Source organism: Rhinolophus ferrumequinum (genome assembly GCF_004115265.2).
Source record: "Rhinolophus ferrumequinum isolate MPI-CBG mRhiFer1 chromosome 15 unlocalized genomic scaffold, mRhiFer1_v1.p scaffold_54_arrow_ctg1_1, whole genome shotgun sequence".
NCBI lineage: Eukaryota > Metazoa > Chordata > Mammalia > Chiroptera > Rhinolophidae > Rhinolophus > Rhinolophus ferrumequinum.
Genome location: NW_022680357.1, coordinates 11,119,020 through 11,141,529, shown reverse-complemented (window position 1 = coordinate 11,141,529; position 22,510 = coordinate 11,119,020). Strand labels below are relative to the sequence as shown.

Sequence of the window (22,510 nt, the reverse complement as noted above, 5' to 3'; positions counted from 1 at the left end):
CCAGGGTACCTTTCATCCTTACATAAAACTTTCGAATGAGTAATGATTTTAAATCAGCTGGCTCCAGAAAGATGATGTTCTAGCTTACAAAGGTTAGTCAATTTAATGAAATTCATGTCTAATTGAATTTCTTGCTTTAAAATGTACTATTGAAAGCTCCTTCAGCCCCCATTTCCTTTTCATTGAAGGAAAAGAGGGTGGATCTGACTTGCTTTTCGTGTCATCACCACACTGCTCAGGAATTGTTTATGGTTTCAGGTTTTTCTCTCTGTCACTGTCTCTAGTTGATTTACTACCCAACTTGTTCCCCTGTTGGGTTGGGGGCAGAGTGCCCCGTAGCCAGCTCTGCTTGTGTCCAGTCATTTCCTCTAGGGTACCCTCTTTTGTTATACTTGTCCTTTTATGAACAATTTTACCAGGTTTTAAGGCATGGAGGCTCTCAAACTCTGTGAAACATTCATTCATTCTTCCATTTAGGTATTTATTGACTTGGATTGTATTACACTACTGTAATACAATCAGGACTAAGAAAGACAAGGTACCTCTTTTTTTTTTTTTTTAAGATATTACTGGGGAAGGGGAACAGGACTTTATTGGGGAACAGTGTATACTTCTAGGATTTTTTTCCAAGTCAAGTTATTGTCCTTTCAATCGTAGTTGTGGAGGACGCAGCTCAGCTCCAGGTCCAGTTGCCATTGTTAGTTGCAGGGGGCGCAGCCCACCATCCCTTGTGGGAGTCGAGGAGTCAAATCGGCAACCTTGTGGTTGAGAGGACGCACTCCAACCAACTGAGCCATGCGGGAACTCAGCGCCATCTCAGCTCAAGGTGCCGTGTTCAATCTTAGTTGCAGGGGGCGGAGCCCACCATCCCTTGCGGGATTTGAGGAATCGAACTGGCAACCTTGTGGTTGAGAGCCCACTGGCCCATGTGGGAATTGAACCGTCAGCCTTCGGCATTAGGAGCACGAAGTTCCAACTGCCTGAGCCACCAGGCCCCAACAAGCTACCTCTTGAAGTGAATAATGGGGTGAGAGTAGGACGTGGTGACAATTTAGGGTAGTAAAGGAAGGCCTGTAAAGGTGACATTTAAGCCAAGACTCCAGGATGAAAAGCAGCCAGCTCTGCAGGTCTGGGAAGTATGTTATGGGCAGAGGGAACAGCAAGCACGATGGCCCAGAAACGTGGAGCCCTTGACTCATTTTAGGACCCCACAGGCCAGTGTGACAGGAGGTGAGTGAGTGAATCTGGGTGCAGGTGGCATGAAAAGAGCGCTGAGAAGGTCGTCCTCCCCAGTCTAGTAGGCTGAGGTAAGGAATCTAGGTTGTATTCTAAGTGCCTAGGGAAGCCATTGAAGGATTTTAGACGCTTGGATAACTGCTTTGTGTTTTTAAAAGAGCATTCCTTTGTGTTTAGTGTAGGGAGTGAATGGGGGAGGGGAAAGGAGGGGACAGGAGCTGAGGAGCGCAGGCCGGGAGGGGAGGCTGTTGCGACATCCACAGGACATGGTGTGACTCTGGGTGTCAGGAGGTTGTGGGAGGTCAGATTTGGGATGCCCTGCACCTGTTTTGACAGCGTCACTGACACGCTTTGTCAGTGGATTGACTGGATGTGAGAGAAAGAAGAGGGTAATGCCAGGTGTCTGAGCAACGGGCCAGAATGTGGTTTCATTACAGAAAAGGTAAGATTGGGCAAAGGACTGGGAGTGGGAGGAGGGCAGAGAACAGGGACCGTTCAAATTAGAAATGCTGAGTAAAGTCACAGACAGACTCACAATTTCCTGTGTGACAGAGGTGGCCTTGCATGGATCTGTGCAGGAGAGGGCCGCTTTGTAACTGTTGTTTGGGCAACTGGGTAGCTATTTGGGAGGGAAACATATGTCCCTGCCTCACTCCTTACGGTAAACTGGTGGATCGGAGTTTTGAAAAAATATTTGTAATGAAAACAATACGAATACTGGAAGAAAACATGGAGAATTATTTTATAATCTCGGAGTGGTGAAGATATTTCTGACTATGCCACAGTCCCTGCCATAAAAGAAAACACTGATAAATTCAGCTACTTAAAAATAAAACTGCTGTTAAAAACTACTGCAATCAAAGTCAAAAGATTGACATCAAGTTGGGGAAGGAAATAAGAGTAATATCGCAAAGGAGACTTTCCTCAACATTCAAAGAGGCTTCCACAAATAAGGAAAGCTCAACCTGGAGGAAAGATGGCTAAAGGAGTTGAACAAACAAAATTCACAGAAAAGGAAGTGCAGATGGGCTCTAGTTTGAAGAGATAGTCAGCCTCACTAATGACACAAAGACAAAAACTAACAAAACCCACCACACTGTCCCGCTGTTGCTCACCTCCCTGTGGCCAGAGATGACAACACTGATAATTCCTTGGTGAACTAGCCCTCGAGCACTGCAGCTGAGTAGGGTCATTTGGTGGAACTGGGCAGCAGCTGGCAAAATAAACACGAACGATACACATATATGAAATGTCTTGTGTGCCTGGTGAGCCTTAAAGATTGGAAACAACCAAAATGTCCATCCCTAGAGGCCTGGTGAGGTTACAGTCCAGCCATTTCCTGGAATTGGCTACACAACTGTTAAAGATAAAGCAACTTTCTAGGTGCTGATAGGGAATGACCTTCAAGGTTCGGTTCTGCGTGAAAAAAGCAAGGTGCAGAACATGTTAGGAGCCCCGGGTTGTATAAAAAAACAACAGACGCACGGACTGTTTTTAACTTTTATTTTGAAATAATTGTAGACTTCCATGAAATTGCAAAAGTATATAGAGTCCCATGAATCCTTCATTTGCTTCCCCCCGTGGTGCCATCTTACATGAATGTAGTGTGACATCAAAGCCAGGAAATTGCCATGGGTATAATACTGTTAACCAAACTACAGACCTTACTCAGTTTTCAGCAGTTTTTACATGCACTCTGTGTATGTATGTAGTATCATCCATGTAGATTCATGTAACCTCCGCCACTCTCAAGATTCAGTATTGTTCTACAGACTATCTTTGTCAGGACACAGAAGAAACTGGTAACAATGGTTGATTGCCCTCAGAAAGGGCACATGGGTGGCTGAGTGACAGAGTTGGGAAGGAGACATTCCTTTTCACTGTCATAATAAAATACTTTTCAAACCGTTTGTGATGTCTCTGAGACATCCACGTGGAACTGTCACATAGCTAGAGGGTATCAAGGTGTGCGTGGGAATGGGTGTGGGGAATTGGCAGGGCCCTAGAGGAGGGTATGTAATTACCACCTGGGCAGAGCGGGAGGCCCCCACGGGGAGAGTGGCGGGGAGTGAAGGGGCTCTGAGAAAGCCCCAGAGCTTTCACATTTACAGGTCAGCTAATCCCAGTTTCAAGGAAGGGATGGACACCTGTCATGTGCTGCTGAGTTTGAATAGGGAAAGTGGCTGTTGGGTTAACTTATCAAAGTCTTTCTCACTTTAAAATTGAGGCCAGATTTTAACTGGATCCCAAAATAAGATGGTATATAAATCATAGATCTTTTTCTTTCAAAACGGGAGGTGGGGGAGGCTTATTTCACAGGTAAAACTAACCTATGGTGAAAAAATATCAGAACAGTGGTTGCTTGGGATGGGTCTGGGGAAGGGGGGGTGGGAGGGGTGTGAGGAGTGACAGAGACATAAAGGTCCGTGTCATGACGGGTCCGGGCTACACGAGTGTATCATTGGTCAAAACTTGCCTTAAAATTTGTGCATTTTACCTTAAAAAGAAAAACACAAAAAAACCTGTAAGCAAATGTTGAATGCCAGGCATTGGTATGTATGCTGAAGTGTCCAGTGGTGAATTATGATGGATGAATTATAACATAACTCACTTTGCAATTTATGAAAATAATGCAAGTTGATGGAAGGACAGAAGGATGGGCAGATGGGTGAAGACGTGCAGATGTGATGAATATAGCAAATAGTAATGTGGAATATAGATACTGTGTAGGTATCCGGTGTTCACTGTGAAATAATTTTTAGCTTTAGTGTGTATGTAAAAGTTTTCACAGTAAAATTTTGGGGAAAAACTACAAAATGTAAAATATTCTGTCAAATTAAAAGATACCTGATACTACGTTCCCAAATCTTTGACCATCTAAAGGAATGTGGATTTCATGCTTTTAAGAGTTTGTGTCACTTACCTGAGTTGGCAACTCTTTGCCACCCGCCCTTTGTCCCTAAGATTGAGGTTCAAGGTTTTCTGGGGAAACGCTCTAAGGCTATTAGAGGAAACTTGGCAGATTATCATCACGCAGGAGTCCCTTAGTCAACAGATTTACTTTTTGAGCAAACCTCAAATGAATTCCTCAGCTGCCTGGACAGAGGTGGGCAGAAAGGGATGCCCTTCACTGAAGAGAGTGGGGTAACACTCCTTGCATTCTGATGTCTTTGCTTTTGTCCCAGTGTTTGTTGCTGAGCTGACTGGTGGGGACCCCAGGTGCTACTCGCAGTGCCTGTGACTCCACGTTGGCCCTGCCTTAAAATAGAAAAACCTTGGCGGTCCCTGAAGTCGTCTCTTCAAGGAAGGGCCCAGGGGCTACAGACCTTTTTTGATACTTTAATTTTTTTCCCCCGACATAATTCATTTACAAGGTCCAAAAACGTTTTAAAGGCCTACAGTGAAAAGACACTGTCCCATCCCTGTGCCGGCCTCCAGGCTGCTAGTGCTGCTATAGTTTTCTTTGATTGCTTCAGGAGTTTTTTTTTTTTTTTTTTTTTTTAAACAAAACAGGGTCATATTGTGGATGCTTGCTTCTTGTCTCTTTTTTACCTAGCACAATTTATTCAGCCATTTCCCTTTTGATAGACGTTGAGTGAATTTTTGATCTTTCTCTTTTACAAATAGTGCCTCCTTAAATAACTTTGTATGTATAAATATGAACTTAAATTTTTTTTATCATGGAAATGGTCAGACCTGTACCAGTGGAAGGACAGAACAAACTCCCATGTTCCTCCCCACGGTGCAGCGGGCACAGTTACCCCTATTTTTGGTGCTCTTGTTTTATTTCTACCTGTCCGTCCCCCTTTAAGCTCGACTGTCTTAAAAGGAAATTTCAGAAGTAATGCCATTTTACTTCAGCGTCAAAAGTTGGTCTTTTACATCAAAAGTTGGGCTTTTACAACTTTTTATTTTGGAAAATTTCCAACATACGAAGTAGAGAGAATAGTAGAAAGAATCCTGTACTTATTGCCAGTTATTAGTGTTCTGCGCTTCCATCCCCATGCCCCACCCCCTCTTCTTAGTTGCTGGAGTATTTTAAAGCAAATCCCAGATGTCATTTCCTTTTCCATATAAACACTTAAGTACCAACTTTTAAGTATGAGGTAAAAATATTTAGAACTGACAGTGTTTAAAAGATGAAAAAAGAATTAGCGCCCATTGGCAACCTTTGGGGCATTCCAACCTCCATCCCCACCCTACACTTTGAGAAAGGCCGATTTAAAAGCACAACTACCATGGTAAGCAATTATGAAACTAAAACGTTTCAGCTCTGTACTTGGAACATGGGTGTGATTTCCCTGACTGTCACGTGGCTCCACATACATGGTTTTTGTGGTGAGATGTCTTCTTAGGGTTAGATCTCACTAGTTCTCATCCTGGGGTGATGTGTCCCGCCCCCTCCAGGGGACCTTTAACAGTATCCTGAGAAGTTGTAGGTTGTCACAAGCGGTGGGGGAGGTGGTACTATGGCATGTGGTATGTAGAGGCCACGGATGCTGCTGACGGATGCTGCTGACGTCCTACTGTATGGGGGCGGGAGGGGACAGCCCACACAGCAAAGAATTATCTGGCTCAAAACGTCAAGAGTGCTGAAGTTGAAAAACCCTAGTTTAGGACATTGGGAGGTGATGTTTTCCCACAGGCCTCTTCCCAGTGGTTCTGTAACTTGCAGGGAACTGCTTCATGAACTTGGATTAGTGGGGGTAGATGCTAACAGCAATGACATATGCTGACATTTGCCATTGTTATGTGGAAGGTAAACCCTTACCTTCCAGAAAATTCCAGTTAAAGTAACTGCATTTATTCTATCAGTTGTAGCAACAAGGATTATTTCAGAAGTCTAGAACAAAACAAGTATAAGATTTAGAGTCTGCTCATAAGGAAGTCGGACTCCCTTGGAGGCAAGCGGATGTGAAAACTTTTCACTTTTGGAGAGCTTCCAGAAGCCAAACAAGGCTGGGACTGTTCTAGTGGCAGCGTGCGCGTGCATCTAGGAAGGGGAGGGACAGAAGCTGTGGCTCGAAGGAGAGAAGAGGGGAGGAGAGCAGTGACTCTTTCACGGAGATTATTTAGGAGGCCATTTAACCTAAAGGAGGATGGGTGAAAGCCTTACGCTCTGTGAGCTAGACAATGGGGGCCATACAGATAACTCAAGGTTCTTGGTGTCGAGGACCCTGGATTCAGGTCGGCAGAGATGGACATGTCCACAACAAGTGTGTGGCAAGACCTCAAATTACGGTTGTTTCAATTGGGGTCCAGGAGCCCTGCTGCCTGGTGTAATTTTGCGCCTTCTTTCTTTCCAGATTGCTCACTTAGAAAGTGGATGTGTGGGATAACATGTCCAGTGTGTCCGAGGAGAGAAGAAAACGGCAGCAGAACATTAAGGAAGGACTGCAGTTTATACAGTAAGAGCTTAATTCATACCTGTCTTCTTGTCCCCTAGTAATCCTTTTTTACATACCTAAACATTTCCAGAGGTTAAGACATCTTTAGTCCTGTTAATTCAGGTTAGAAATCAGGTATTTTCATTCCAGCAATGCTTTTTTGCTCTTGTACATTTGATTTCTTTGTGCTCTGAAGTGGACTGTCATTAATTTTTAGGGCCACAATTGTTTAGCATCCCTGAAAATGTTAGAGTGAGGAATTTGAACCTAATCTCATAAGAACAGTTCTGACAAATGAAAATGAACAGCTGTCGACACCCAGGGCTTTTGTGATCAAACATTTCTGTTGAGAAGCTCGGTCTGTAATTGACCTTCGTAAGGCACGGCAGTGATGAGACAGTGTGGCTTGGTCGACGTGTCCAGGCAGAAGTCCTCTCGATCCTTTCCGGGGAGGAGACAGCCTTCTCCTTACACTACAGTAAACGAGATCAAATGGCATTGCTGCTTCTGTACTATTTTTAAATTTTCTTGGCATGTGAAGAATTAGACCTTCTTCAGTAGAAGTAGATTTGAAGAGAAAATGTCCTTAAGAAAATAATTATACAAAGAAATAGTTTTTAGACTTTATTTATTTATTTATTTTAGGCGGCCATAGTTGTACGTGACTAATGGTAGCGAAGCAGAAGTAGGTCTTTAAAATGTGCTTTGAGCGGAGTATTTGAGATCTTGCTTCCCAGCAATGTCATCAGTTTGGCTCAAATAAAATCTTATAAAAATTCCAATAAACAAACAAACAAATAAATAATAAAATGTGCTTTGAACCAGTGGCAAGCTAATGGAACCTCACTTTTTAGATGACTCTGGATGAACAAATCCTGATAGAAGCCTGATAATTAAAATGAATTTGTTTCTTCTTCTTAGGTCACCGCTGTCGTATCCAGGAACACAGGAACAATATGCGGTAATGACTCTGGGAAGGTCTGCTTGAACGCTCTTCAGTAGCTTGTGAATTATAGTATATAGCAAGGGTTGGCAAAAGGCAGCCTTGTTGGCCAAATCCGGCCCACTGTCTGCTTTTATAAATAAAGTTTTATGGGCACATAGACATACCCATTTGTTTATGTATTATCTATGGCTGTTTGTACAACATATGGTAGTTGGGATAGAGACCATATGGCACACACAAAACCTAAAATATTTATTATCTGGGCATTTACAGAAAAGGTGTGCTGACCCTTATACATAGGGTTTTTTTTTTTTTTTTTTGACATATTTAGATACTTGTCCTATATTCTCTTTCCTCTATTAGTATTGTTTTGAGTTGATTTATCTTTTGAGCCCCTTGAAAATTACTTTTAACCTCCCTCTCCTTTCACCAAAAGTAAGTGGGAATGTTGAGAAGGAGAGTGCAGTGTAAATTCTGTTTTTATTTAGGAGAAGAGAAGTTCTAACAGCAGTAAAGGGTGACTAGGTAATAGGAAAGCCAGTGAGGTCTGTGTGAGAGAGAAAGGCCAGCTCCCCGGCTCGTGGCCTCCAGGTCTTCATCTCCACAGACGACTTCCCCTGGGGCTTTGTGGCTCTCACGGTTTGGATGCTTCCCATCGTCACTTCTTTCTCTCTGCCTCTCCTCCTCTCTTCCTTTATTTCAGTCTCTCTTTTCTTCCCTCTTCCTTCCTTCCCTCTCTCCAAACGGATGTAGAATCATAAAGTATTATGGCTGAAATCATCTGGAATAATCCATTCATTTTATAATCCTTACATTTACAATTGCAGCTGAGGTCCAGAGAGGTTAAGTGACATGTCACACGTTACCTCAATTGTCAAAGGTTGATCTGTCCAGTTTTCTTTACTGCTTTCCTTAGCTTAGACCCGAATTCATAAAATGAGACAGAAGACTTGAATACTTATCTGATCTTGTGACAAGAAAGGACTTCTAAAATATTAAAGCAACGATAGAAATCATGAAGGTATCTTTGAAACTTTGTACATACCAAAAGAATATGTATGCTTGCACGATAAGAAAAAGGTTTAACATCCTGTTCCCTCTCAATCAGTAAATGACCAGAGCAAACAGCTTATTAAAGAAGAAATACAAATGGTCCATAAAAACGTGAGAAGGTTCAATCTCGCTGGAAAGCAAAGGCATGCAAATGAAAAAGGATACCGTTTTTCACCTAGAAGTTGGTAGAGATTTTATGTTCAGACACACAGCTGTGCACGTGCTGCCCAGTGTGGGTGGGGGTGCTGTGAAAGACAACACTAGAAGTATTCGTTTTTATTGCCTGTTTGAAAGGCAATTTAGAAATACTAGTCAGAAGCCTTAAAATTCTCATTCTCTTTGACCTAGAGTTTCCACTTGTAGGAATTTATCCCAGGCACAGAGTTGGAGACGTGGACAAGTATTTACAAGGTGCTTTTGCTGCGTTTTTCTTAATAATGAAAAGTTGAGTTTTCTCTTGAAAAAGCAAGCAAGATGAAACCCTAGTTGGGATAGCAGTGGCTTGGCCTGGGTTTCCCAATTCCTTTGACAGTGTATTGGCTCTGTCAGATTCTTTCCTCTGACGTTTATTTCCTCTAACGGTACAAAAATTAAAATTTACTTATACCCCAACTTTTTCCTTAAAGGGTTTCAAGTGGTAACTTTTTTTTTTTTAAGGTATATTTACGTGCTCTTGTGAGAAATCTTTTTAATGAAGGAAATGATGTATATCGGGAACATGATTGGAACAGCTCAATAAGCCAGTACACGGAAGCTTTGAATATAGCTGATTATGCAAAGTCTGAAGAAATTTTAATCCCTAAAGAAATCATTGAAAAACTACTTATAAATCGTATTGCTTGCTATTCTAATATGGTGAGTTGTGGTTTTTAAAACCATGTCTCTAGTGGGAAAAAAATGCTTCCAATAACGTAGTACATTAATAAAAGTCAATTTTCTGATTTCAGTTTTTAAGAGATGTTATTAACTACTTTTAGAGTGGCTGAAGCTTTCGACAGCTTTGGACAAATGTTTAGGAATTTTAAAAGTAATTTGTTTCTTAGTTACTGGTCCTTGGGGATACGTTGGATACATTGGCGTATGGCTTTGTGTGGGGGGTGTTGCTTATTTAAAAATTAAACAGCCCAGAGAGAGAGAGGTATTAACGGGTCAGTGCATGTACCATGTTTCTCCGAAAATAAGACCTACCCCGAAAATAAGCCCCAGTTAAGATCTCAGCCAGACAGACACATTTAGTATGTTATGACAATGCTCCAGAAGAAGATGACATGACTATTTGAATAAGTGTAGGTTGTTGTACATGAAAAAATAAGACATCCCTGAAAATAAGCCCTAATAGAGCAAAAATTAATATAAGACCCAGTCTTATTTTCGGGGAAACATGGTATCAGGTATCTGTGTTGATGGTTCACTTCTTAGTCAAGATTCAGTTCACCCTCCTGGGAGCTTTTTTTAGCACAAAATAGTAGTTAGCCTTCAAAAGAATTAACGCAAGCTTTCACGTATCTAAGCTTAATATGCAGTATTTTGATGTGCCTGTAACTTTCCCTGTGGCCATTCAGTAAAACTTGACCATGAATTTAAGAAAGGTAGCCACATTGATTGTCATGTAGTTCTTCATTAATGAGCATTTACTGATCATTTATTTTGTGTTCTACTGTGTGTTCCTCGTCACCTAGCTGTTTGGTAGCTACATTTCCATGTGACATTTTAATGAGCTCTGCCAAGGGGGTAGCTAAGGAAGGAAAGAGGCTGGGACAGGAGAGTGACACTCGTGGGCATCCACCATGTCTAGAAAGTTTCATTTCTTGAAGATTGGAGGCCGTTATGGCCAGATGTTTACATTTGTCTGATCTGGGTGGTGGGTACACGGGTATTCGTGATACTCTTTTTCCTTTCGTGTATGTGAAATTTCATAATGAAAATGATTTTAAGAAGAATAATACTGCTCACTTTGAGTTGAAAAGGAGGGTGGTAATAGGCTGAGGCCTTAATGTGTTTGCATTTACAGGAAGACTTCAGTGCAAGAGATGAGTTGTTTGATTGCTAACTATATTTGGTCTCCCACACCAGGGTTTCCATGATAAAGTTGTAGAAGACTGCGAGAAAGTCCTCGGTTTAAATGCCAATAACTGCAAAGCTCTATATCGGAAATCTAAGGCTCTGAGCGATTTAGGAAGATACAAGGAGGCTTATGATGCCGTAGCAAAGTGCTCCTTAGCAGTGCCTCAGGTATGGAATTTGTATTTTAGTGCCTTGGTTTACATCAGGACCATGTATTATTGCTTCCGTGTGGGTATGTGGCATTTAAAGAGTTAAATTTCCCAGCCAGCCTACAGCCTAGCTAATTGCTCATAAAGCAAGTGTCTTGACAGAATATAACTGTCTTGCTTACTCTTCTTCACAGTTAGTAAATATAATCCTCCATTAATCATATGTTCTCACTTTTTCAGGATGAACATGTAATAAAATTAACCCAAGAATTAGCTCAGAAATTGGGATTTAAAATAAGAAAAGCATATGTTAGAGCCGAGGTAAGCTGGAGCTGTCTCCATAAGGTATTCTCATTTTGTTGTGCAACTTGGAGGCAGTTCTGTTTTTAAGTTTGCGTCTTTGTTTTCTTTCAGCTCTCATTAAAAGCAGTTCCTGGGGATGGGGCTGTCAAGGTAAAGTTAGTACTTCTGTAAGAATCATAAAAAAAGAACAGATAGAAGCGTTAGCAATTCTGCTTTTAATATTTTTACTTTGTGTCTATTTTTGAGACCTTATTTTATTCCTCACACACATAATTGGCCAGAACTTCCTGTCCTATAAAAAGAAAATAAGCAACTTAAGTAACATCTTTACTCTTACCCAGCATTTTCTGAAGTCTGATGGAGCATTTTACAGAGTGTTCATAGATGTTAAGTTTTGTTTGAAAAGTGTTCAGGACCAGATACTAATTTTGGGAATCACTGGGATTAACACAATTAACAAGTTGTTGTGTTTGCAAAGGTAAGTCTTCTTGGAGCTGTTAGGATGCTAGTGGCCTTTGTGAGTTGGGGAGTGAGTGGTGGCCAGACCAGTCCCTCTGGAACCATTATGCTCCTAATCCTTTGAGAAGTACTGGTCCCCAAGAAACAAGTGGTGATACTGATAGACTAGCATTATTTAACACCACGTATTACAAATGTTTACATGTTCCATTTATCTTTTGGGTCTTAATTGGAACGGAGTCAAATTTCTGTGAAACCTGCATTACTGTCTTAGAGTGAGTTTTACAGATTGCTTTACAGCTTAGCATCCTGAAAATACAATGATTCATTATTTGGTTTAATTTCTAGGCTTTAAACTGTTCTGTGGAAGATATTGAGCCAGGTATGTGTCTCCATGTCATCTGAATCTGAAAAGTGCCAGTTTTAGTCATTACATATATTATGGTGTTCTCAAATAAGATTACTATGTGGTTATTAATATTAAAGCAAGAATAATTTCGAAAACCACCTTTGTGCTTCTGGATGTGCTGGTGAGTGATTGATAATGTCAGTAAGCAGTCATTGAACAGCCGCTGTGGCCTTACCATTCTCTAATATCTCTACCCAAAAGGGTAGATTTTGAGATTTTGAGAGATTTTGAGAGATTTTGAGAAGGAAAGAAATGTTTTCTCAAGTGAATGTATCTACTCCTGGGTAAAACAAGTTATTTTTAGAATTACTTTTACTCTTTTATTCGAATTGCTTTTACTATTGTATCTACCTATGTGTTTTTACAATAGTGTTCACATTTTCACTTAGCTCTTCACTTTCTCTATTATTGTCTATTAACACTAATATTATGTAAGTACCCTAAAAATGAGTGAGTACATTTCCATCTGTGTTACAGATTTATTAACGCCGAGGCAAGAAGCACTTCCTGTTGTTTCTATACCCACATCCAGTTTTTCTCACCAAGTTGGAAGTGAGCTGGCCTCAGTTCCAATTATGCACTTAACTTCTATTTTGCCATTGCAAGTGGAAGAGAGCTCCCTGCCATCGACAGTGTTGGCAAATGGAGGCAAGATCCCCTTCACTATGCCGGAAGCTTTTTTAGATGATGGAGATATGGTCCTTGGAGATGAAATAGATGAACTCCTTGACTCTGCACCTGAAACTAATGAAATGGTAAATTTTAGTGTTACTCCTTTCTTATGAAGGCAGGCTTAATTTAAAAAATAAAGTACTATAACCTGTTACATATTTTCAATATTGCCTATAGGCTAAACTTTGGGTTTCTCAACTTGAAAATTACTTTTGTCCTTTGTTGGTACCTGGTTAATTTGGTCATTTTTGAAATAAAAAAAAGAAGCTTTCTATCTAATAATTAGCCAATTTTCCTTCAATTCCTATTGGAGTCATATGGATGGAAAGGGTAAATTTAACATTTGGACAAAGAATAGGTATTTGATATTTAATAAGAAAAAATAAATTTTGTGGATTAAGGATTTCTCAGTCCTCGAGCCTTTTTAAAACATGGGCTTGAAAAGAAATAAGTTCTGTAGCTTCGGTTCCTCTACTGAGTCTTGATTTTAATTTCAACTTTGTTATGTAACATAATTACCAAGTATAGTTTTTGTATTTGTTTTGATATTAAAAGCAGCTCAGCCAACTTGAAACTGAGCTTATGGATTGTCATCAAATCTTTTTTCCTTTCTAGCCATCAGCTTTAGTCAGAGGACCCCTTCCGACAGCCAGTGTCACCCCGAGCGTGCCCTTCTCGGCGTCTCTGTTGGGCACCTTGCCTATTGGTGCGAGGTGTGCTCCTTCACCATCCTTCTCAGACTTGTATCCACCTTTGACCTCATCCTTAGAAGATTTCTGTTCTTCTTTAAATTCATTTTCAATGAGTGAATCCAAGCGAGGTAAGAATGGAACTATTTGTATAAACAATTGCAGTTAATTTTCTAAAAATGACAATTTGTGTTGGGCAGTTATTTCACTAACTCTGGGTAGTCAGCACTTGAATTATTTTCATTGTAGCTGAAAATATCAAACCGAAACCTTCAGTTTTAAATTCACCTGGACTTAATTAACCATACCATTCTGGAGATCACGAAGCAGAGCAGTGAGAATAGGCATGTAGATGACACTGGTTTTTTATAGGCCAGTTTGTTAAGCTGGGTGTCTATGTTTTGGCGGGTGAATGACTTTAAACATTTTTTCCAAGAAAGGTATACCTCTTCTTAAAGGATCTTAAAGACAGTTTACCCTTTTAAGTTCTGAACTAGGCAAATACTTACTGAAGACTAATTAAGATCAGTGTTCAGAATGATAACAATTAGATCTGTCTATTATAGGCTGTATCCATTCAGCTCTGTGAGCTATGCCTTAACTTTTACAAGGAATTGTGGAGTTTTTGGTCTGACTCCTGTTTCTGTAATCCTTGGTTTACTATATACTTTCAACAATAATAAAAAAATGTTCGTGTTTTTGAGGCATTGTTGCATAGTTAAAGGGACAAAAACCAAAATAATTGATTTAAAGATTGACAACTGAAGAAACTGAAATTTGTGGGAGACCGAAGGGCAGAGAGCAAATAATTGAGTGGTAGATTAAGAAAATAATTGAATCTTACTAATTTTATTAATGTTATGGTGAGTTCCTGCTTCATATTTTCAAAAGGAGACGCTCTTTTCCCATTTTGAATATGAATGATTTTCTTAGTCTTTTTAACGGTCTCACTTGGTAGGTCCTGCGTTAGCCTCTATCTCTGAAAATGGCTTTTTACTTCTATTTTTTTGTCTAAGGGTTTTTTTATGCCCTTGGTTTCTAGAGGAAAGGACAAACTCCATAGCCTTCTTTGAAGTGTCACTCAGGAGCAAGAAAACTCCTAGGAATTGGGATGGAAAAATAAATAATGTGGGGAAGCCCTAGTCAGCTACTAAGCCCTGATGTTCTTATTACGTGACTAGAATGAAAAGGTCTGTTGAAGTGTTTTTATTATTTTAGATCTGCCCACCTCAACTCCTAGAGAGGGAACATCGCTTAACAACAGTAATTCTTCCCTTTTACTTGTAAGTGCCACTTCCTCTTTTGTAAATACATCACTTAAATTGAAAATAGGTCTTTTACTTAATTTTGAATGAACATGACATTCTCCCTGAAATTTTGTGTGTGCTGTGAGAGACAGTGTTAAAATAAGACTTCTGGAACATCCTGTAATAAATGCTCTGTGCTTAAGACTGGATGTCGTAACAAATTAATCGCTGTCAGCGTAAGAGGCTTTAGCACAGCTTAAACAAAATAAGGGAATGCAGTTGACCCTTGAACCACACGGGTTTGAACTTCGACGGTCCACTTACATGCAAATTTTTTTTCAATAAATACCTGTACGATTTCCAATCTGATGTTGGGAGTCTCAGGTTGCGGACGGCCGACTATTTGCACTGATCTATGCCGTTCTGTACAGGGGGATTTGGGTATCCGCGGGGTTCCTGGAACCAATCCCCCACAGATACTGTGGGACAACAGAAGTCTTTGGGGTGTCAAGTTATATTCGGATTTTCGACCATGTGGGGGTCAGCACCCCAAACCCCCACGTTGTTCAAGGGTCAACTGTATAAGATCAGGGCATATAAAATGTGTTTGTTAAGGAGCTGAACAATTATCTATTACTTTGAACAACTCATGAAGGATCAGGAAAAATGGGGGAGGGGCCTAGAGACCCAAAGAAAGGAAAATATAGAAACAGTTTTTAAATAGAAGCTCATAAGGATAGAATAGTTGCGACTTCAGTCTGTGAAGGTCTTATTTTCCGATGAATTTGTTTCCTTCTTTAGTGATAGTGCAATATTTGTTCGCTGTTTTTTGTTTTTTGTCTTTTGATTCTTCTTGCAGATGAATGGACCGGGCAGTTTGTTTGCTTCTGAGAATTTCTTGGGAATTTCAAGTCACCCTAGAAATGACTTTGGAAACTTTTTTGGAAGTGCAGTTACAAAACCACCTTCATCACTGACCCCACGACATCCCCTTGAAGGAACCCATGAATTGAGACAAGCTTGCCAAATCTGTTTTGTAAAATCAGGTCAGGACCAAACAAAGCAGCAGACAGCATTGAACTAGCCAATAACGTGAGAGTTCTTAGGAATTTGTAAATACATGTGGCAAACACCAGCTGTTGTGACTTTTCAGTCCCTATTTGAGTTCTTTCTAAAGAAGCCATAATTATTAATTTGGGGCCTGTGAAGTCTTAAGGGGATAAGTCTCTGCTCTTAGCTGATAACTTTTATTTGTCGAGTTATATGCAATAGAATATTTACCTGATTTTGAAAGTTTATTGAGATTTTCATGAAATTTTCTATGTTCTAAGTATATGTTTAAGAACATAGTCATTTTCAAATAGAGCAAGAAGTAGAAAAAAGCATTGTAAGACCAGTATATGCTATAATGTTTGTGAAAATTCAAGTACTTTCTGTTGGTTGGTTTCCTATCTTTACCCTTACGTCAATTGATATAAACACAGTTTATTCTGAATTTATTCTCAGCTGAAATATAATTTATCCCCTAATTCATTTTCTTTCTTGGCTGTATATTTAATAGTGTTCTTTACCTTGATAAGCCATCAGAATTCCTATCCTAATAGTTAAATAAGGGAATGTTTTGGGAAAACTGATGTAGAAGTTTGTGTTTCTATAAAAACAAACAGCATAAAAGGCAAAAATTGCTTTGGTAGCTTGTTTACACTTTGGGGTCATGAAGATGAGATTTTTGTGGGTTTCGTAATCAATATATCCATCTGCTCACATCTGTTTATAAATATGCCTGTAAATGAAATGATACTTTTTGTGCATATGAGCAATCCTTTTTACATCTTTTTCAGGCCCTAAGTTAATGGATTTCACTTACAATCCTAATATAGATCATAAATGTAAGAAAGATATTTTAATTGGTAGGATAAAGAATGTTGAAGATAAATCATGGAAAAAAATACGGCCAAGACCAACAAAAACAAATTATGAAGGACCTTATTATATATGTAAAGGTACGTACTATAATTTCTTAATTGGTGTCCATTACATAATTGATAAATGACGTGCTGCATTTATTACAATGGTTCCAGAACTACTGTTACTAAAGATGTTTAGATAGAGTTAATAGCAAGTTTCTTAGGTTGAGACATTAGGATTTTTTTATGTTATTTTCACCTTTGTTTTTAACTTCTTGTGTGGGGTATAGTTATTTATGGAATCAGGGCTTTGGCCAGGGTTTAAACAGAAACTCTCAGATTTTAAGTTCTCTGATTCGGTCTTAACAGAATCAGAACACTGAACTAAGGCTTGGAAAATGTTGCTCTTTTAAGATGCTTTGTAGAGAACTTAGTATTTTTATTTTGTTAGGGTACTTCATCTGAACGAACTTCAAATGTTCCTAAGTGATTTTTTTAAACTTAGGTTGAATACGTGAGAGTATTAAGACTTTTTTCCCCTGTGTGGAAAAAACAAATTTTACATGTGTGGTACTGGGTTTTGTTTTTGTTTTTCTTTCTTTTAAGAGTTAATACCATCCTTGGATAATAATACACGTATCATTGTTTGAAGCTCTCCATGCGTTGTTATAAAGAGCCAAATGATACCGTAAACGTGTGTAATATTCACTGACTTTGAAAAAACAATGGCCCATGTTAAAAATGGCCTTTAATTCCCTGTCTTTCTAGATGTTGCTGCTGAGGAGGAATGTAGATATTCAGGCCACTGCACATTTGCTTATTGCCAAGAAGAGATAGACGTCTGGACACTGGAGCGAAAAGGGGCCTTCAGTAGAGAGGCTTTCTTTGGTGGCAGTGGAAAGGTCAACCTTACCATATCCAAACTTCTGCAAGAGCATCTTGGAGAATTTATATTCCTTTGTGAGGTGCTGTCTCCAAAACTTCTTTTCTGCTGTAAAAGTGGTGATAGTTTCTGACTTGCAAGGCCAGAAGTATAGAATACTTAGCACAGGTCCTGCCATATGATAAAGCAAGCATTCACTCTGCAATGGTAGCTCCTGTTTATATCCACAAAAATATTAAGACTTCATGATGAATATTGATTAGTATAAGTATATAATGTATAGGTATGTAGCAATATTGAAACTAAGAAGTATTTGGGGTACAAAAGTTATGTTTTGTATTATGTTTTGTGATGATCTTTCTTCTTTGTCTATTCCAGAAATGTTTTGATCATAAGCCCAGAATGATCAGTAAAAGAAATAAAGATAATTCTACTTCTTGTTCTCACCCGGTTACAAAGCATGAGTTTGAAGACAATAAGTACGTTGGTAGTTTCTAATTTTTATAGTGACAAAATAGATTGTTTTCTTAGCTCCGAATAAAACTAGACTCGTATCTCCCCAGGCACCACCCCCTCTCCTTTTGTTGTTTTGAAAGATGATGACTATTTTAAAATGTCTGTTAGTGGATTTGGCTGGGAATTTTTTGATGAATTATTAAATTGATTATTTAATACAGAAAAGCATTATTGATTTTTAGCTTCTCATGGCATGGATTGAGGTGTTTTATGGCTTAACATATAATTATCCTCACACTTCCCCGGCAGTCGCATACAATGATTTATTTTTTCTGATAAAGATTTAAAATGTATGTTGAGTTTAGGACTTCACATTTATCTATATCTATACCTATATATCTAGATCTATGTCTTTATATGTATGTGTATATTTAACTTATGGCAGAACACTATTAAAATGGCATTCCATTTTCATCTTAGGTGCCTTGTCCACATTTTGCGAGAAACAACAGTAAAATACTCCAAAATACGTTCCTTTCATGGTCAATGTCAGCTTGATTTATGTCGACATGAGGTTCGATATGGCTGTTTAAGGGAAGATGAGTGCTTTTATGCTCACAGTCTTGTAGAATTGAAAGTCTGGATATTGCAAAATGAAACAGGTAGGTGTGTACATGACTGAGAAATGTCTCAGGAGCAGTCAGGGTTTGATGAGACCGTCTTAGAGACCCTTCTCCATCACCCTGATGTGGCAGCCTGGTTGGTTTTGACCTGAGCTTTAAACTGTGCAGTTACTTCTCATTTTTAGGGCGGCCTATTTTGAGTATGGTGTCATGTAGTTAATTGCCAGTACAAATTCATGCAAGTAGTATGGTTTTGTGAGGAAGAAAGATTCCTCCAGAAGCACTGAGAGCTCTATTTGAAAATATTCCATTTTGAAAATGAGTCATGTGATATTCATTCCTCCTTGGCAGTAGGCTCCACTGCATGGGGATAATTAGGGAATTGAATCTGTGACCTGCTTGGTGGATTCTTACTATGTAGAGAACCTAAATGAAGGCTTGTACATTTCCTAGGTATCTCACACGATGCAATTGCTCAAGAATCTAAACGATATTGGCAAAAATTGGAAGCAAACATACCTGGAGCTCAGGTATTTTCTCTTGTGTACTTTCTGCATTTGGGATCTTTCCGGAATGACCTAATGGATGTTAGTTGTTGGCAGAGGCAGGTCACACTTGCAGTCCAGTTATTTTCTTAATGTTTATTGAGATGAGGAATTCTTAATGTGAAAAAAAGTTTTCTGAATTTTAGTTAATCATCATAAAAAAACAATTAGTCATCCCATAATACCTGCCAAGAGTATAGGACACACTTTTCTTATTCAGCTTAATTGGAAGAACAGTTGGGTTCTGGGAATTGTGGGCGTAAGGGAGATCGATTGTGTTTGCAGTTTTGCTTCTCACCAGGCAAAAGTGCTTTATCCACTATCCACCGTCCCCCTCCCCGCCAAATATTCCAGCCATTGACTCCAAAGCCCACTTTTATAAACAGGTTCGGCGTTTGTAATCTGCTTTTATTATCTTACATTTGGGTGGAGAATTGGAGATTTAGTTATGAGATCATATATATAATGGTCAGATCATCAAACCAGACAAAAAGAAATTGTATGCTATTATGAAAAAAAAATGCATAGCGATTCAGTATTTTATAAGAAACTGGTTTTGTGTTAAAATTAAAACTGATCTTTTTGTTGTTTAAGGTACTTGGCAATCAAATGATGCCTGGATCTCTGAATATGAAGATAAAATTTGTGTGTGCTCAGTGTCTGAGAAATGGGCAAGTCATCGAACCAGACAAAAACAGAAAATATTGTAGTGCGAAGGCAAGGCATTCGTAAGTAGTGTGTGTGTGGAAACAATGCCTACTTCTTAATGATCTGTTTTATAGGCATAAAACCATACATGTGAGAAAAAGGTTAGGACTTTGAAGCAAGCAAGTAGACAATTTAGGGGGAATTAACAAAGCAAACGGGAAGAGATTTTTAGGCTCTAACAGCTAAGAATTCAACAAAATTCAATAGTATTTTTCCTGTATTTTATCAGTTTTTTGTCGAGGATTCATAGGGAATGTTTGTTTACAAATATCAACAGGAAATGAAATGACAGAATCTTAAGGTATTTCTTTTAGAAGGGTTGAGGAAAAAAAAAAAATCTCTGGTCCTTTGGGTAGAAACTTCATACCTGTCCCTTTATATGATGTCTTTTGCCAGTGTGTCTTCGTTCTTTCTGAACTCCATTTTTCTTAGGTGGACCAAAGATCGTCGTGCGATGAGAGTGATGTCTGTTGAACATAAGAAGTGGAGGAACATCCGTCCTCTCCCCACAAAGAAACAAATGCCTTTACAGTTTGATGTACATACGTAATTTTTAAGCCACTTTTTTTTTAATTAGGTATTTCAAATCATTAGAAAGTAGTAGTAATTCCGATTGAAACTGGCGCCCTTTAAAGCTCGTCGTCATAATGAAATGTAAATGGTCCTCTCTTTTTGCTTTCCCTTTAGTAGGTGTATGGTTCTGAGACAGTTTTCAGGTGGATTGGAATTTTGTGAGTTAACTGGAAAAAAGTAAATCGAGAATCGAAAAACACTTATGGGAATGCTTCAACTTATTTTTCAGATGAATTACTTTTGGGAGGGATTGGAAGAGAAATGTACTTAAATTTGATTCCTCCGCTTTGCTGTCAAACCCTTCTTGTATTATTTTGCATTGTGTGCATGAGATGTTTTTATCATGTCTCTTTCTTTCACTGGAGCAATGGAGACTAGCTAAAAGATACCCCACTTTATAGAACCTTCTAAAAGTAACCCAAAGGAAAATGTTCTGTGTTAGAGGAAGGTGTTCCTCAAAAACCCTTTGAAAGTGCCAGACCCACTTCAAGTTAGGATAGTATTTCATTCACGAGGTGGCGAGTTTCACCTTAATACAGCACCCCCGGCGCCTTACACGGTCTGGAAGGTGACTGTCCGAGCAAACCCCTTGAGCTGGCTCTGGACTTTCCTCTTCAGGAGAGAGAGGGTATGGAGAGAGTCTGGAGGGATTTCACTGTGAGTTAATGGAGAGGGACATCAGAGCGCTGACGGGGTAAACTCCCTCCCAGTGGAGGAAATATGGAGAGAACATTTTGACCAGAGACGCCAGTCACGTGGATTGCAGAGTTCCCTTGTAAAGGAAGCCTCCCTCCCTGACTTGCAGAAAGCGTTGAGGAAGAGCAAGAGGCAGGTTAATTTCCATGGCCCAGTGACCTTGCGTTTTGTAAACCTTATACAGGTTACAGGGTCAGTCTTGGAAGGACGTGGTGTGTCTTTGTTTCATCTACAGTGGTTTCAGACTCATAGATTTGGGTGCTTTAATCAGTGGGTTATGTAGGAGGGGAAGAAGGCTGAGTAGAACCATTGATGTCTTCTGCTCTACAGGATGGCGGAGATTAAGGGTACATTCCTTAATACTTGGTGAAAACAAAGATGACTGAGAACAGTTTTAGTTCAGGAGGCGGGGCCCAGGACTACTGTGTGATGGACGTGGTGTCCTGCTGTGTGATGTTACAGTGGCTTATTTCCTTTTCTCCCATACTAGGTATTGCTAAGGGGTCCTTTTTCTAAAAGAAGAAATAATATTCTGTGTTTGTGTGTAGACAGACAGTGTGGTGAGGTGGAAAGAGAATGGGCTTCAGAGTCTGCCAGAAGGGCCCTAGTCAAGTTACGCAGCGTCAGTTTGCTCATCTGTAAATGGGAGTGGTTACCTCATAGGGAAGCTGACATGAGATGGTGTTATGTCAAAACCCAGCACAGTGGCCAGCCTTCTCCTTTCTCTTCTCTTTTCCCTGCTCCTTATTACTGAACTTGAAAGACTGTGGTAAATGTTTTCCTAGTAACGCCTCACTAAGTACTTCAGGGGGTTTGCCTGGGACGAGAATACAGTAAAGCTGGTCACAGGATGTTTTCCTGACTTCTGACTTTATACAAAATACCCTGAGGGAGGTCATTGACCTTGGTCCCACGGAGAAAACATACCGTGTTCAGCGCTCGCTGTTTTAGAGTTTTAGCAAAAACCAATGCTAAGCATCTAATACCATGCAAACGAATATGTAGGGCCAGCTCCTGTTGAAACACAAACAAAGATAAGCTAACAGTTCATTGTCCTGGGATTTGTGCTCTATAATGACAAGTGTATTCATATTAGTATTTAAGAATGAGCTCTCTCGGTGGTGGAGGTTTTCTTAGTTCTTCAGTCAAGGTTCCTAAGGAACCCTGTGTTCTGATTGCTGTCACTTGATTTTCCTACCAGTATCACTGTATTTACTTTGTGAAGTAAAAATGCAGATAACCAGAAGAGGCATTATTTGAATGCTGTGTAACTGGGTGGCCTGGTTAGTGTAATAATTGTCTTCAGAAAATACACATCTGGTGAGTGATGGCCGAGGTTCACCGCCAGTATTGGTTTTAAGGAAGCTAAATGTCTGAGTTTTTTTTCGACACTGCTTAGTACCTTTGGAGTCATCTGTAGGTTCTTGACCACTTCCCAAGCGCTGGCAAGGAGGCATCCTGGGTGGTAAGCAGGCAACAGTAGGCGCTGTCAGACTGAGAGGGCC

The 22,510-nt window shown here is 39.6% G+C and overlaps 1 protein-coding gene across 4 annotated transcripts in view; it reads left to right on the top strand.

Annotated features, from left to right (window-relative positions):
• ZC3H7A (zinc finger CCCH-type containing 7A) overlaps positions 1-22,510 on the top strand; it is a 32,557-nt gene that overhangs the window by 4,324 nt on the left and 5,723 nt on the right. The window contains exons 1-19 of one of the 4 annotated variants that reach the window (XM_033101542.1): positions 6,406-6,423; positions 6,543-6,644; positions 7,545-7,584; positions 9,280-9,477; positions 10,696-10,854; positions 11,076-11,156; positions 11,250-11,288; positions 11,946-11,979; positions 12,484-12,761; positions 13,294-13,498; positions 14,586-14,650; positions 15,474-15,660; positions 16,456-16,617; positions 17,290-17,486; positions 17,783-17,883; positions 18,341-18,522; positions 18,937-19,013; positions 19,623-19,756; positions 20,169-20,274. In XM_033101542.1, coding sequence (XP_032957433.1) covers positions 6,577-6,644; positions 7,545-7,584; positions 9,280-9,477; positions 10,696-10,854; positions 11,076-11,156; positions 11,250-11,288; positions 11,946-11,979; positions 12,484-12,761; positions 13,294-13,498; positions 14,586-14,650; positions 15,474-15,660; positions 16,456-16,617; positions 17,290-17,486; positions 17,783-17,883; positions 18,341-18,522; positions 18,937-19,013; positions 19,623-19,756; positions 20,169-20,274 — 2,313 coding nt within the window. In that variant the 5' untranslated portion in view covers positions 6,406-6,423; positions 6,543-6,576. The other 3 variants (XM_033101541.1, XM_033101540.1, XM_033101543.1) reach the window with 3 other exon arrangements.